The following is a 16,455-nucleotide window of genomic DNA, read 5'->3' on the forward strand; positions in this document are numbered from 1 at the left end:
ATGGTTGGTCATACATATATTAAGCATATTTAATTCATGAGAAAATAAGACAGACGCATACACTGATCATTGATTAATCATACATAATGCATATTGTAAGAATTTTTTATTTATACACTATTCTATAATACCAAATCTGTCGAATTGTTTATATTTAAAATTGTCTCATATTTAAGATATTGTATATATTAGTGACTAATTTAAGATGTGGTCATACACATAATAATTACTTTTAATTCAAACTAAAATAAGAAAACAATGAAAACACAATTCACGTTTTTAATAGTAAATTCATAATCATGTTGATATAACTAGTATTTCATACCTGTTTCATACATTCAGTATACACATTACTGCTTAAAAGATAGTGTATCCGAACTATATGAATTATGCATAGTAATTTTGTCCTGAACTTATGAAACCCAAACATTATAAAAAAAAAATTCACACCAGACACTATGTGCACAGTGTTAACTATTTTATAACACTCAAACAAGAATAAAAAGGTGCAATCAATTGTTTTGATAACATATTGTAGTATATATCATCAAATACTTAAACGGTAAAGAATTATCCAAAAGTTAAACATGAAAAAATTATCAAAAAGTTAAACAGAAAAAAATTATCCAATCAACTATTTCGACTTTTTAATCGGTGGTATTGGTGTAGGATAATCGATTGTATCCGGAACGTGTTCTTTTGCTATCCGAGGTCCACCATATTTGCTAGCAACTGTCCTCGTAACTTCACTTTCTCTGATCGCGCCATCTTCAGACAGTATGTTAAAAGGATGGAGCATGAGCATCATCGATTAAGGTTTCATCAAATATGGGGCTCTTTCTTGGAGTTTCCATCGATTTCTTAGACATGATTAATCAGTTTGATTTTGGAGTGTCGGTAGGTTTTGGCGGTTTGATTTTGGAGAAGATGAGAAACAATGGAGAGAGAATGATAGTGGGTGGTGGGTTGAGGTGTGTGTGAGTGAAGAAACGTGTAGGGGTGGGGGTGGGGTGTACGATTGGTGAGGGTAACGGTAAACAAGGAAAAGATATTGAGTAAATCCCTAAATTTGGGTAACTGACATTTTCTTTTTAAAAAAGAAAGTAAAAAACAAATTAATTACCTATTATTAATTAATATTAAAAACCTATAAATATATTAATGATTTATTAAATAAATATAATTTAAATTTAAAATAAAAATAATTTTAATTGATATGTCATAACCAGTAAATATTCTGTTATAATCAAGAAATTTTTAAAAGTAGGTTTAAAACTCGTAATGTTTACTCTTAAATATGTATATGGGGTGATTTTTCCTAATTATTATTAGCCGGCTAACACATTACACATATAACCTTTTTTTGTCAAATTACTAAAATCAATTTATTTCTATAAGATTTTTTTAAAGGATTTGACGGAAAATTATTGTGAAAGAATAGCAGTTCATGTTTGGTTGAGTCATCAAATATGTGTTTTTGCTAATATTTTAAACGGAAAAGGGTCAAAAATATCCCTAAAGTACAAGAAAAGATTTAAAAATACCCTCCATCCATCTTTTGGTCTAAAAATATCCTTCTACTCATCTTTTTGGTGTAAAATTATCCTTCCATCCACCTTTTTGCTCACTTATACCCTTACAACTAACAATCCTCTCTCTTTTTTTTTAAATACTTATTATGTATCATTTTCTTATTGAATGAAATAAAAATACATCTCTATTAAATTTTTTTCCATAATTTATCCAAATCAAAACAATATATCTTTTCAAGATCCAAAAAATATATTTTTTTAAATCTAGTAATTTCTATTTTCTACAGCTTTTTTCCAAAAAAAAATTGTTTTAGATAATTAAAATATTTTTAAAAATACTAGTCATGCCACAATTACAGGGGCATAATATATTAATATAAATCCTAAAAAAATGTCTATCTTCTTTTTTTAAATAAAAAAGATCATTTAATTTTTTTGACTAATAATCTTGTTGTCCGCGTCATTAGTGATCAAATCTTGGACTGGTGCACCAATTGGAACAACTTTTTTTTAGGATTTATATTAATATATTATGTCTTTGTAATTGTGGCATGACTAATATTTTTTAAAATATTTTAATTATCTAAAACAATTTTATTTTTTTTGGAAAAAAGCTATAGAAAATAGAAATTACTAGATTTTAAAAAATATTTTCTTTGGATCTTGAAAAGATATATTGTTTTGATTTGGATAAATTATGGGGGAAAATTAATAGAGGTGGATTTTTATTTCATTCAATAAGAAAATGACACATAATTAGTAATTAAAAAAAAGAGAGAGGGTTGTTAGTTGTAAGGGTATAAGTGAGCAAAAAGGTGGATGGAAGGGTAATTTTAGACCAAAAAAATGAGTAGAAGGTATTTTTAAACCAAAAGATGGATGAAGGGTGTTTTTAGACCTTTTCTTGTACTTCAGGGATATTTTTGGCCCTTTTCCGTATTTTAAAAGAATACATGTGAGTGTTAAATTATGAAAGAAAATAACTACTTATTTTAATTTGTTATATATGAATTTTTAATTGGACAATTTTGTCCTAAAAATGAAAGTATTTTGTTTTTGGGAGAAACTATTTTTTTCAGCTTGTGCTTGAAAGTAGGGGTGTGCACTATTCGGATTAAACCGAATAACCAAATCAAATCATACCGGAATTTTTTTTGGATTGATTTTTTGGTTTTTCGGATTGGTTTTGGATTAATAAATTACTTTGTTTGGTTTTTTGGTTTGGTTTCAAATTTTAATTAAATGTTTAGGCTTAGAATTAAGTTAGAGTTAACCACTTTTGTCCCTTTTTGGTTATTGCCTTTCATGATGATTACATTTATATTTTATGTTTGAATTACATCTATAATAGATATACTTATAAGTATTGTATTTTAAGATTTACTTATGATTTATATTAGAAAGTATATTTAAGGGATTAAATATTATTACTTTGATTATATATGTTATTAATTATTGACATAACCGAATAATCAAACCGAAAAAGCCGAACCGAATAGAGGAAAACCAAAAACCGAAAATTCAAACCTAATAATGTAAAACCAAATCGAAAAACTGAATGCACACTCCTACTTGAAAGACGAAAAACAAACGAATTACTGCTACTATTCAAAAATAGTTAGCTCTTGTATTTAACACATAATTTTGAAGTTTAAACTCGAACGATTGTGTCTCTCAAGTCAAAGTTTTTGAAAATACATTTTATTTGAATTTTTATTTTTTTAAAATTTTGAAAATTAAATTAAATTTTATAATCAAACAAATATTTAAAGAAGTTTTTTCAAAATATCTCATAATATATGACCAAACGTCAACTTATTTATCAAAAACTTAGTCAAACATATTCATTCACTAAAATAATTATTTTTTTTTGCTTAAAAAAATAAACACGTTCAACAATTGGGAAGCAAGTTAAATCAGACAATAAGTCCAACCGTTGAAATAAGTAGTATTTTATTCTCGTAAATTGAGCAAATATACCAACTTTCAATTTTGTCTTTACAGCATAGTATACTAGTATGATATACTTGGCATTTGCGTAAATATGTACAAAACTCAAATAGTAACGCTATAAGTTACGATGTCTGACCTGTAGTTTGTTTTGATGCGAAGAAGGCTACTATTTATAGAAACTGTATATTTTGTAAAAGTATTTTACAGTAAAAGAATTTTTCTTTGTAGTGTTCGATAAAAGAATACATTTACGATAAATGGTACTCTCTCTGTCCCTAATTATTTGTCCATTTTTCCTTTTATAGTTGTCCCTAATTACTTGTTCATTTTGACAAATCAAGAAAGAACAGTTTTTTTACCTATTATACGCTCAATTAAATGACTAATTACTTTGAAAAATGTAGAACTTTTCATCCACTTCATAATTAATAGGGGTAAAATGGTAAACTCGCTATGTCATTAATTGTTTTCTTAATAGGTGGCGTCAATTCAAAAATGGACAAGTAATTAGGGACAGAGGGAGTAAATCTTAAAGGCATATAGCAAAGTGTGACACTGTTTTTTGAAGTCCGAAGCAAAAAGGGCAACTTTTTTTTTTTTCAAAAAACAAAAACGGCACATCAAAAAAAATAATTTAACCGAAGGTAAAATCGCTCCTGACGGAGCGATTTTGTTCTGACAAAGAAATAAAAATCGCTGCCTTCGCAACGATTTTCTCAAAAATAAAAATTTCTTTAAAATCGCTGCTATAGCAGCGTTTTCATATATAAAAAAAAGTAAAATTGTTTAAGAAATTAAAAAAAAAAGTTTTGAAGTTATATCGCTGCTATAGCAGCGATTTTGTTTAAGAAATTATTTTTTTAAAAAAATAAAAAATTCTACCCTTGCAGAGAATTTAATTAAAAAAAATTAAAACTGAAGGCAGCGATTTTCACAAAAAGCTTTTTTAAAAAAAATCTTTATCCTTTCAGAGATTTTAATGAAAATTAAAAAAAATAAATTAAAACTGTTTAAAAAACTTGTTTTTTTTAAATGGTTGCCGCCGATAATTTATGTAATTTAAAACTTGTTCTTTATGGTTTTTTTTTAATTCCTTAAAACTTGTTTTTTAATTTTTTTTATATATAAAAACGCTGCTATAACAACGATTTTAAAGAAATAATGATTATTTTTTTTGTGAAAATCGTTGCTAAGGCAGTGATTTTTATTTCTTTTAACGGTCAATTTTTGTCAGAAGAAAATCGCTCCATCAGGAGCAATTTAGCCCTTTTGTTTACTATTTTTTGATGTGCCGTTTTTGTTTTTTGAAGGAAAAAAATGACCATTTTGACTTCGGACTACTTTTTTTTGTCTTTACTCATTAAAAAATTTAAATAGACAAGTGCTGGAATCAGTTAAAAGCACACCAATAAAGGTTATGGTAAAATGAATATGATTATTCTATTCTTGATTAAAAATCTTAAATTTAAATTTTGAATATGAAAAAAAATCGTGATAGGAAAATTTTCCCTTGATCGGATCTTAATATATTTATGTAAATTTGAATTAATAAAAAATTCAATATAAATCAAAACTGAAATAAGAAACGAAAAAAATGTGAAATGACTTGAAAGTTAAAATATTACTCCTAGGTAAAGGGAAATAACTTCTGAACAAGAGAAGTTAGAAATACTTTTCTAAACGAAATGGTTTTACTATTCACAATTTGAATGGAGTAATTAAACAATGAAACTGTAACGCAATTAAAAATAATCAAACCCAAGAAAATTTCTATCAATTGAAAATTTTCTATCATTTAATGACCGTGATCGGCTTACAAGTTTCATATTATTTGTCATGTTATCAAAAATAAATATTTTAATTCATTATCTATTTTTAAAATAGAATAAAAATTATTACTATCATTAAATACATTGTCAGTAGTCAACTGTAAATTTTTAAAACATAACTAATAAAATAATTTTTTTAAGTAAGTGTCATTTAAAATAGGGAAAAGGGTAAAAAATGTCCTCAATCTATTAGAAATTGTTTAAAAATGCCCTTCTTCCAACTATTGAATTAAAAATGTTCTTAACCTTTTTTTTGGTTAAAAAATGCTCTTTAATTAACTAATAGAAATATAACATGGAGTTTAACTAAACAAATGACCAATTTTCATTGGTCCATCTAATTTTTTATCAAATAAAAAAAACCCACCCATCCATCCCAATACCCAAACCCATTTTCACCATCAGTTTTAAGCCTTTCTCTGCTCTTTCTTCTTCCTCTGTTTTCATTCTTTAAAAAAATAACATTCAATTTCAAATACAACAGTAAATTGCAGAACTTAACTAGCTAAAAACCAAGTAAATTGCACTATTTAACAAAATAACATTTAAAATATGCATTTTAACAGCTAAATTGCAGCAACTATGATAAATAAAATGTGGATTTTAAGCCAAAAACAGCAACTTTCAACCCAACAAACAAAAATTAAAATGAAAGCTTGAAACCAAAAAATAACATCTAAATGTAGATTCAAATCCACTAAAATTACATAGTAGATTTCTTATCCATTTCTTGACCAAAATAAGTTTAGAACTGTATTAACAAGTCTCGTATTATATTGTTGAAATTTTAAATTGTTAGTTACTGATGCCGCAAGGTGGGAATTTATATATCCGCGTCCACATCATGAAATAATTTGCAATCAATCTTCACTAGCGATTACATGATTAGCCTTGATTATGAGAAGCAAATAAATTTTTAAACATTGGATTTGAAGGAAGGAAACAAAAATTAAATTAAGTTAAAATGGCAGATGGGAGAAAGGGGAAGGAGAAGAAAGAATGAAGAGAGAAAACAGTTAGGTTAGACTTACTAGAAATGGGTTTGGGTGTTGGAATGCGTGGATGAGTTTTATTTAATTTAATAAAAAAAATTAGGTGGACCAATGAAAATTGATCATTTATTAAGTTAAATTTCATGTCATATTTTTGTTAATTAAAGGACATTTTTGAACCTAAAAAAAGTTAAAAGCATTTTTAAACTAATAGGTGGAAGGAGAATATTTTTAAATCATTTCTGATAGATAGAGGACATTTTTAACCCTTTTCCCTTTAAAATAAAACAGAAATAGTAGTTTCCATTATAATACAAGCACACCATAAAAATAACAACATACAGGCACTTGAAATATTTGTAATGACATTGTTAACCCTGTGGACAGAAAGTGGCAATTTCGGTAAGTAGTGCACCATTGGGAGGGGCATCAACGTAAAAACAAGTGCCGGCTCTCCGCAACGTTTTCGGCCCTTTATAAAACAGAGTTGGCATCTTTTGGAACGCAACCAATTAGCTTACAATTATACATTTTCCGTCAAAACCAAAGAAAACCTCATTTTCTTGTTCTTGTGGCGAGAGAAACTCAAACATAAATCATGTGTGGTGGTTCTATAATCTCCGATTACGTAGACCCTAGCCGGACTTCTCGCCGGCTCACCGCCGAGTTGCTATGGGGTCGTTTCGATCTCAGTAAGAAGCAAAAAAATCCCAACAATTATCGCTCTAAGCATTTGCGATCTGAAGTTGTTGATGACTTTGAGGCCGATTTTCAGGACTTCAAAGAGTTATCTGATGATGAGGATGTTGAAGTCGATGTCAAGCCATTTGCCTTCTCTACTTCCAAACACTCTACTGGTATTAATTACTTGATTTCTATGGACTCTTCTAGTTTTTTTTTCTGGCTTGAATTGAGAATTTGTGTCTGCTAGTGAAGTTATTGTTGTATTATTTTGAATTTATTCAACTGGACAAAATGGTTAACTTTGGAAATGAGGGATCCAAGATGCTATTTTATTTTACTTAATTAGCTAAAAAGAACAGAAAAATTAAACTAAATATCCTTTCACCTAGCTGATTAAAATAAAAATAGCCCGCAGATGTATAATCTATGTATATTGCCTAAAAAAGTAAATAGAAAATTTGTGTGAAGATTCCTGAAGAAAAATGTGTGGCATCTAAAAGGAGGAAGGTGACAAGATGCCATTTTTTTTTACTTGATTAGCTGAAATAGTGATAAGTGCAGAAAAGGCATTCATGTTTTGAGAAGCCTTAAATCTACCTTTATTATTTAAGTTTCGTGAACTTTCATGTATCAAATTTGACATAGTTTTGATGAATTTTGGTTGCTAACTTTATGAAATGCCTTTAAGACAATAGAAGAAGGTCATGTAAAATCGATCACAAATGTTGTTGTGTTGTTTGTTTGGATCAATATTTCCTGTCTAGATCCAATTTGATTGTTAAATGGTTACTTTGGGAACAAGTTCTATCGATGAACTCTCTTCCCTAAGAAACTGTTTCATCATGCTTACATAATAAAGTCCATCACTTTGATGATGATTTTTGGTAATAAGCTTAGATCTAGGCTACTCAGTTCTGTAGTTTTTAATTTGGGGAGGTAGGCTTTAACATATGGGTTGAAACCTGGTATTTATAGCTCAAACCCTGTATATGTGAGAAATTCAATTACCAACACTTGAGACCTTTTTCCTAGAATTCAGAATCTATAAAGTTCAAATCTCTTTTATCATCATACCAAGAGAGATTTTGGAAGGCTTGATTTTGTGTAAGTTGTTGCCTTTAGCAATCTAGCACTAGTGTTATCAGCGAACATGTTCTGCGTGGTTGATTTGTAATTAAGCTTCTTATGTTTTATGGTTATTTATATAGCATGCTATTTGGTGGATTTATGTATCAATGAAAATTTATGATGGATGAATGAAAAACTTAATAATTCATTTTATTTTCTGAAGGTTCCAAATCTTCGAAAACTGTTGATTCAGACAAGGATGCTGCTGATAAATCTTCTAAGAGAAAGAGGAAGAATCAGTATAGGGGGATCAGACAGAGACCTTGGGGCAAGTGGGCAGCTGAAATACGTGACCCCAGGAAAGGGGTTCGGGTCTGGCTGGGAACCTTCAATACTGCAGAAGAAGCTGCCAGAGCTTATGATATTGAGGCTAGGAAGATCAGAGGCAAGAAAGCTAAGGTAAATTTTCCCGATGAAGCTCCAGCACCTGCATCAAGACACACTGTTAAGGTGAATCCTCAAAAGGTCCTTCCTGAGGAGAGCCTGGATTCACTTCAATCCGACTCAGCAATCATGAACAGCGTGGAGGATGACCATTATGATTCTTTCGGATTTTTTGAAGAGAAACCCATGACAAAGCAGTATGGATATGAGAATGGGAGCAGTGCTTCTGCAGATACGGGATTTGGCTCATTCGTCCCTTCAGTTGGTGGTGATATCTACTTCAACTCTGATGTAGGAAGCAACTCTTTTGAGTGCTCTGATTTTGGTTGGGGAGAGCCATGCTCCAGGACTCCGGAGATATCATCTGTTCTGTCAGCTGCTGTTGATAGTAATGAAGCTCAATTTGCTGAAGATGCCAATCCCCAGAAAAAGCTGAAATCATGCACCAACAATCCCGTAGCTGATGATGGAAACACCGTTAACATGCTATCTGAAGAGCTTCCTGCTTTTGCACCCCAGATGAATTTCTTTCATCTCCCATATATGGAGGGAAATTGGGATGCATCAGTTGGTAACTTCCTCAACACAAGTGCAACTCAAAATGGTGAAAATGCTATGGACCTGTGGTCCTTTGATGATGTTCCTTCTTTAATGGGAGGTATCTTTTAAGTCAACATGCCTAAGTTTTGTAAATAAGGCTTCATGTGAGTGGATTTTGCTGTTGTATAATGTACTTAGTGCAAATATTTGATATGTTAATTTGATCTCCGTTAACTTGTTCTTTTAGGTGTGTCTGGTGGTGGAAGAAGAATGATCCACAGAGAAACATGATTAAGCCATGGATTATGCACTCAATAGAGCAGTGCATAGGTAATTAGGTTTAATTAACTACTTACTAGAGATGTTAAATTTCAAGTTTTTCTTAAAAACAATTGGGCTGTATGGATTATGACAATTGATGAGACCTCGATGCTTGCTACAACGTTGCTTTTGGTGTTTACAAGTTGCTTCATTCACATGGAACTATTCTTTCAATTCACTCATTTGCATGTGCAGACACCAATAAATAAATAATGCAACTTGGCAGACCTGAACTTATACGATGAGTACATTGGTGAATAAGCGTTGCCATTTTCTATGTCCGTCTATAGAGGATTCATCAATGTCTGTTGGAGCTCAATTTTCGAGATATTCCTTAATGTTTTTGCCCCACCTCTCATTGTTTGAATAAACTCTTATCTTCATTAGCCAAGTGTTTTGGGGTGTAGATATTGTTCTTGTTAATATTAGTAATTGATTTTTGTAAAAATGTATTGTGCATTTTGTGGAAAAATGGATCTGGAACACGTTTATAGATGATTTCGATTTGTAAGTTAAAAGTGTGAATGTACATGCTGCAGTGTAATTTCTTTACCGGTGTGTAAACGTTATGTCTTTGTTATCAGTTTTTTGAGAAGTGAAGGTGAGTTCAGAAATCATGTTAAAAGAGCCCCTATCGACCTGCGTGAATTCAAATTAGTTGAAAAACCGGAAAGAAAAAGGTTAGTCGGCATGGTAAGAAAAGAAGGTATAGGTTAGGTAAAGACATGACTGGTGTGGGGGAGAGCTATTGGTGGGTAGGTGACATGGTTGTTGAGGTGAAAGCATTGGAAATGTGGGGAGCCTTAAAATTATGCAATTTCCTAATTATTTATTTTAACTATCTAGAATGGAAATAAATTAATTCAAATTTATATCACGCTTAATTCATCAAAGAATATTTTCTATCGAAAACTCAATTTCTTTATTGAAAATATAAATATTGCAGTATTGTACTTGGTGGTTTAATGATAAACGTGAAAGAAAAAGTTGTGGTGGTATGTCATTGTGTCAGGCAGATAGTTTTGGAGTTACATATGTGTCTGTCCGTGATCATATGAAAGTAGTACAATAATTAGGAGTAAGCACGAGAGCCGGAGGTTCGTTTGTTATATGGACAAATATAAATAGTTATGGAACAAAAATTATTACTTATTATTTTATCTTTTATTTGGTTAATAATTCTTGAATAAACTATACCAAAATTAATAATTAGTATCAAAATAAGTTATTATTTATGATGGGAAATAATAATAGTAGTGGAATTAATTATCATGAGATAAAATAATGAAAATGACAACAAAAAAAAAACGTTGAAGTCACTCGAGCCATTTTTCCTACTAAATAAGGTGAAAGATATTTTTATAACCAAATAATGGTTATTTATAATATAATAAGTCAAACAGTCCATAAATGTATTTTGTAGGGGTTCCTACCATCTTACATACTTTAAGAAAAGGATAATTGGTGGATATTCATGTTTAATGATGGATAATATGAGTTAATCCATATTTGACCTATTTAAATGATTGGATAACCAATCCATTTAACATGAGTTAGATCGAGCGATAACCATACATTTTACCCATTCTATCATACCTGCTCGCCTCCATGTGCGCAAATATTTGCACCGATTTCTAACGAGTCATTTGCTTTTTTCCCTATTTTGTGGTGGTCTTTAATTTATGTCCCAAATAACAAATAAATTTTAGTCAAAACATAAATTTACATTTTCTTATCATAATATTCTCTTCTATTATAATGTTCTTACATGACTTTAGTTTCTAAAGAGCTTCGATCATTCGAAGCACAAATGTGTAATTTTATGAATTCTAACATTAGCCCAGGTAAACCCAATTCAAGTGTATCTCAACCTGGCCCAACTCATTACCTTAGCTTAAGAACAAAGGTGGCGGAGAAAGTTTTACTTTGAGGAGAAAGTCCAAATAAAGAATTCAGAGCAAAAAAAAGAGAAGAAGAAAGCAATTATTTAATTTTAAGTTGAAGAAAGGAATAGGATCAGAAAGACAGTGGTAGAAAGAAAAACATCACATTCCTCCTTACAATTGAAGGCTTCACTTATATTATAAACACAAATTAAATACAAAACCACATTTAAGAGCTATTAAACTAATTAAACCCATACCAAAATTCCAAATATGATTTGCTTCATTTCATGTCATGGATTATATTTCATATTATTATCAAGCATTTTCTTTCAAAAAATGCCTCTTCTTTCTTTTCACCTTCATATTCTTGATAGCCCTTTTGGTTGTGATTATTCCTTCCATCCTTTACTTAATCTTGAAGCCCCAAAATCCTAATTTCACTCTTCAAACATTAAAGGTACAATCTTACAACTTGAACGTCTCGAATTCAGGCTCTGACCCCTTATTTTCATCCGTGATAGGTCTGACACTGCTTGCGCAAAATCCTAATAAGGTTGGCATAAGATATAAACCGACGCGTTTTCACGTGTTTAATGAAGGAGTAGTGATTGGAATGATTCAAGTTCCTGCCTTTTATCAACCTCCTCGTAGTAATAACTTAACGTTGGAGACTCGAGCAATATTTTACTGCGTGAACGTTACACAAATTTTGTCTAATATTTCATTGCAACAAAATAGTTCCACAAAAAGTGTTACATTAGCAAGCATATTGGGTGATGTTAAAGCTCAAGTCAAACTTTTCAATGTCAACTTGCCTAAGGTGAAGGTTTGTACTTTTTCATTTGTCAAGTTAGTTCTTTCTTTCTTAGACAATACGATTTTATGTAATTATCTTTTAGCTGATCTGATAGAAGTTAGATATAGAAGTTGAATTTTTATATTACTTGTGATTTCTAGTACTTATAATTGTATTTCCTGTTGCAATTTTGTGAAGCTGGCGGTGGAATGCGCCATAAATATTGACCAGAACTATATTAAACTCAGTGACCAAATGACCTACAACTTGAAAGCAGGAAAATCTAATACGGTATGGACGATTATTATATAGTTAATACTTTAAATTGATATTACGCATTGTTCATAATGTTAACACTTTATTTTTTTTTTTCAATTTTCCAGATATCTCTTCCAATGAACAATATCAGGGGAAGTTTCTCCAATAAGTGCACTGCATCTATTTACATCTAAGGAACTGATACTTTGTACTCTAATACCTTTATTTTGTGTAAATGCAGTTTTGGATATTCTTAATTATTTGTTACGTACCAAGTAGTCCATTACGAGATTTAGAAAAGTAGATATGTATAATTTGCTAGTAAAACGTGAGATTTTTAATAACATGTGAGAGATGTTTGAATTATAAGTCTGAATTCGACAGTCAAATTAAATGGTAGTTTCATGTCGTCGTCGGTGTTTTTTTGAAACCAAACCAAAAAGTGTAAATAAGTAGTAAAGTTTATTTACAAGGAATGAGTATATTGTATGTCGACATCAATTAATTAGTCGTCAATCTACGCGGCTATTTCATCTATATATGTTGTTAAAATTTGTACGTTCTTAGTCCACTTTAATTTCTCAAAACATCTTTTTCCGGTCGTCATTACTTATTTTTAAAAATTATTGAGAAGGTTGAAAGATAAAGCAAAGTGGTGTTTAAACAAATATCAACGTGAATGAATTATTTCCTAAACAATGAATTGGCTAGGACCACCCACTCATAAGTCATATGTACGTTATAACCATGTAATTGTTTCGTTATTTATGAGCACTACATTATTGTAGAATGAATGAAATACTTCTACCCTTAATTAGTGACTTGAAAGATTTCCCTTTAAATGAGGTCTATGCAGCTAGCTCATGAGATTTAACCGAGCTGTAGTGAATTTCGTGTTGGTGTGACCATTTTAATATTATACAAATTGTTACATATTCACATTGCCACTGCCACACTAAGTCTTTGCTGAAATGTATGACATTTGTGCCTAATTACTCATGGTCAATTAATGACCAGAGGCATAAGGCATATTGCTTTCTGAACGTTGGCATCTGCACGTTAGTGCATTTGTTGCCCTCAACTTTATTTCATTCTTTACTCCTCCATTATTCTTGTAACCTATGTAACTCCTAAGACCATTATCTTCACTATTTACTACACCATTATCTTTCTATTCATTGCTAGGAAGACTTCTTCTAGTATAAATAGTGGTGGTCTTCATTTGGTTTGTTACACACAATACAACAAGAAAATATAGTGCGCATAAGGTTTGTCAAAAAGAGAGTTCTTATTAGTTGAAGGGAGGTGTTTCTTTTGTGGAGCTTTCGATTCAACTCTTGTCCAGAGTTGTTGAGTTATACTTTGTGAAGGTTGTTGTATCCTGAAGGGGACAAGTCAAGAGGACTACTGTTGGACCAGTGAAAAACATTTGTTGCAGTGGACTTGAATCTCCTTAAAAAGAGCGAGATATCCGCTCATCAGCCTGAAGAGATTTATTTCTTCATTTTTATTTTCAATTGTAATCTTGTATTTTTTGTTATCTTGTAAGTTTTTCACTAACATTTCGAACACGTGATGGTAAAACAAAAAAAATGGTCTCAGAACTCAAAAGTTGTAACCGACCTGGCATTGCTGCATCAACAATAGATAAGAATATATATTGTGACAAAGCTTAAATAAATGTGAACAACACTAAATTGGAAGTTTGGTGGTTAATGTCAATCAAATAGTAGCATGCGTAGGTAAGTAATCATAGGAGAGCAGAAAAAAATGCACGCATACTTGTTTCTTCTCGTATATATAGGCAGCGCGCTAGCTACTTGTTTTAGTAATTACTCATTCTTCTGTTTCCCTAATAAGGGGCTATTTTACCATATTCACTATGGTGCACTATTAATATTGGGTGCAACATGCAGCAGCCTCCGTGAATGCAAAAAGGCAGAAAATGGATGGAGCTGCTCTCTTCATATTTTGATGTGGGAAACAACAATTACATAAATACATCAACCCTTGACCAAGCCAATTTCTGGCTTCAACTCCCCTACCGGAAGATTTTCTGACGGTCGATCGTTTGATTTCTGATTTGATTGGTAACCATCATTTTTTTGGTGTTTCATAGTCATAAATTATTTAGACATTCAACTTTATATTACTAGTACATATTTTAACTAACATCACTAAGACAATTCTCCTATGGTCATTTTGTGACAGCTGAATATGGAAATTAGGTTCCAATACCAGCGGCCATTATGCAGCCAAGGAATGAAGAGGAACATTACATTAATGGAGCAAACTTTGCATCGGCAGGAGCTGGCTCTCTTGTCCAGACATTCCAGGGTGCATTAACTTCTTTTTACTCCAAGCATGGGCATGGCTAATAAAATTATAAAATTGAATTATATAAATTTTACATTATTTATTTTAATTTGTTATATGATCGATGATAATTAAATAGTTATGTATGTATGAAGTACTTACTAAATATTAGCGTGGTCTAAAAGAGACAGCTATCAAAACAAGCTAATTAGCAAGCAAGAACGCATCACAAGAATATTCTACTTTTAATTTGTAACCAGAAAAGTAAAAGAACTTTAGAGAAGATCGTTGATTGCGTTGAAATATTCTAATTCTTAAAACTTCTCATGTTATTGAATTATCACTCACCATCTGTTAGTACTACTTTTAACTAGCGGACAACTGTCAGAATTGAAAACCTGTTCCATGATTTCTCTAAAAAATTAAGGGCAGCTGGTCACAAGGCATTTGCATAGATTTTTTTTTTTTTTTAACCAAGATAACTTGCGGCCGCTACAACCTCAATCTTTTGTGTGAGCACTTTGGGTAAATCCCTATGTGTAATAGTCTGCAGAAAATGTATTAACCACACTGGAGCATTGAGGGAGGATCGATCCTTCAAATAAGCTAATCCATCCCGAAGAACTTTCCCATAGATCTTTTCCAACGCCACTTTTAAAACTTTGTACCTCAATTATCCAGAGAGCTAAACAATGATAGTATTTCAAGAATGACCGGAAAAAAAAGTTAATACAATGCAAATAATAATAGTAAAATAACTAGGGTTATGAAATTACAAACTTCATAGGGAAAACTCTAGGACATTATTATGGAATTGTACGTATATAATTTGATAATATGTTGAAGTTTCATTCACCTATAAAATTTTAAACTCTAAATAAATAAATAATGTGATTAATATTTTTCAAAGATTGGGCCAAAAAGTGGTTAGTGGTGCTGTTTCTACCAACATTAGGCTGCATACAACATGGCCCAAAAACGAAACATTATGGCCCCTACCCGCCTTGAATGCTACAAGTAGAATTTTGTCTTTTTGTGTAGAAGTTATAATTAATACATGTGCAGAAAGAAGTTGTTTTGTTTTTAACTCTTCAGGTGATTGATTTGAAGACGCAATTGAATAACTTGAAATTTTGGGTGAGAAACAAGTTTGGGTATAGTAGATCGGACAAAATATTGACAAGTGCTGTTTATTTTATAAGTATTGGGACGAATGACTACTTAAGTCCCTTTTTGACCAATTCAACACTACTTCTCCTCCACAATACGTACAAATGGTCATTGGCAACTTGACCACTGTGGTCCAAGTAAGTACTAACTGTTCATTACTTAAAATGTCATTTAACAAATAGAAATTGAGTTCTTTTAGTCACTATGTTTTGTTATTTCATAATATAGAACAATCACCTCAAAAATTCACCCAGGAGATGTACAAGAACAGAGGAAGGAAATTTGGGATGTTTACCAGGCCTAAGAATGCTTAATCCTCATACCAAAAATGGGTGTTTGGAAGAAGCTTCAAAATTGCATAATGTTGAGCTTCGCAATCTTCTCTTAGGAATGCAAAAGGGGTTCACTTTATGACTTCTTTGAGACAGAGGATGAGTCATCCCTCTAGATATGGTATACATTAATAAGTTTTATTATCTTCCTATATATAAATTAAAATCATAAATTGTGAACATTTTTTATTTGATCATAGGTTTCAAGGAAGGGAAAAGAGCCTGTTGTGGAACAGGAAGATATAGTTGTGGAGGAAAGAGGCCAGTTAAGCAATTTAAGGTTTGTAAAAGCCCATGTCTTTTAACTCAAAACTATTTACCAGCAAATGGCTGA

General features: G+C 31.1%; 1 protein-coding gene and 1 pseudogene across 2 annotated transcripts; both read left to right on the forward strand.

Moving 5' to 3' along the window:
* The first annotated feature begins 6,814 nt into the window (after positions 1–6,814).
* On the forward strand, positions 6,815–9,858 carry LOC125820623 (ethylene-responsive transcription factor RAP2-12-like). 2 transcript variants are annotated; one of them, XM_049500038.1, is made up of 3 exons: positions 6,815–7,163; positions 8,282–9,206; positions 9,290–9,858. In XM_049500038.1, the coding sequence occupies exons 1-2, from the start codon at positions 6,905–6,907 to the stop codon at positions 9,169–9,171; spliced, it is 1,149 nt and encodes a 382-aa protein (XP_049355995.1). In that variant the 5' UTR covers positions 6,815–6,904; the 3' UTR covers positions 9,172–9,206; positions 9,290–9,858. The 2 variants fall into 2 exon arrangements, with proteins under 2 accessions (XP_049355995.1, XP_049355994.1); XM_049500037.1 differs by having other exon boundaries at positions 8,282–9,160.
* A 4,373-nt stretch (positions 9,859–14,231) lies between these two features.
* Positions 14,232–16,455, forward strand: LOC125820843 (GDSL esterase/lipase 5-like; annotated as a pseudogene).

The sequence above is a fragment of the Solanum verrucosum genome, unplaced genomic scaffold, assembly GCF_900185275.1.
Source record: "Solanum verrucosum unplaced genomic scaffold, falcon-dt-bn FXZP01000117.1, whole genome shotgun sequence".
NCBI lineage: Eukaryota > Viridiplantae > Streptophyta > Magnoliopsida > Solanales > Solanaceae > Solanum > Solanum verrucosum.

Excerpts from the sequence above, each read along its gene's own strand:
- LOC125820623 (XM_049500037.1), top strand. The coding sequence starts at position 6,905 with ATGTGTGGTGGTTCTATAATCTCCGATTACGTAGACCCTAGCCGGACT. Across the intron at positions 7,164-8,281 it reads TACTTCCAAACACTCTACTG|GTTCCAAATCTTCGAAAACT; the intron begins GTATTAATTACT and ends TATTTTCTGAAG. Across the intron at positions 9,161-9,289 it reads TGTTCCTTCTTTAATGGGAG|GTGTGTCTGGTGGTGGAAGA; the intron begins GTATCTTTTAAG and ends TTGTTCTTTTAG.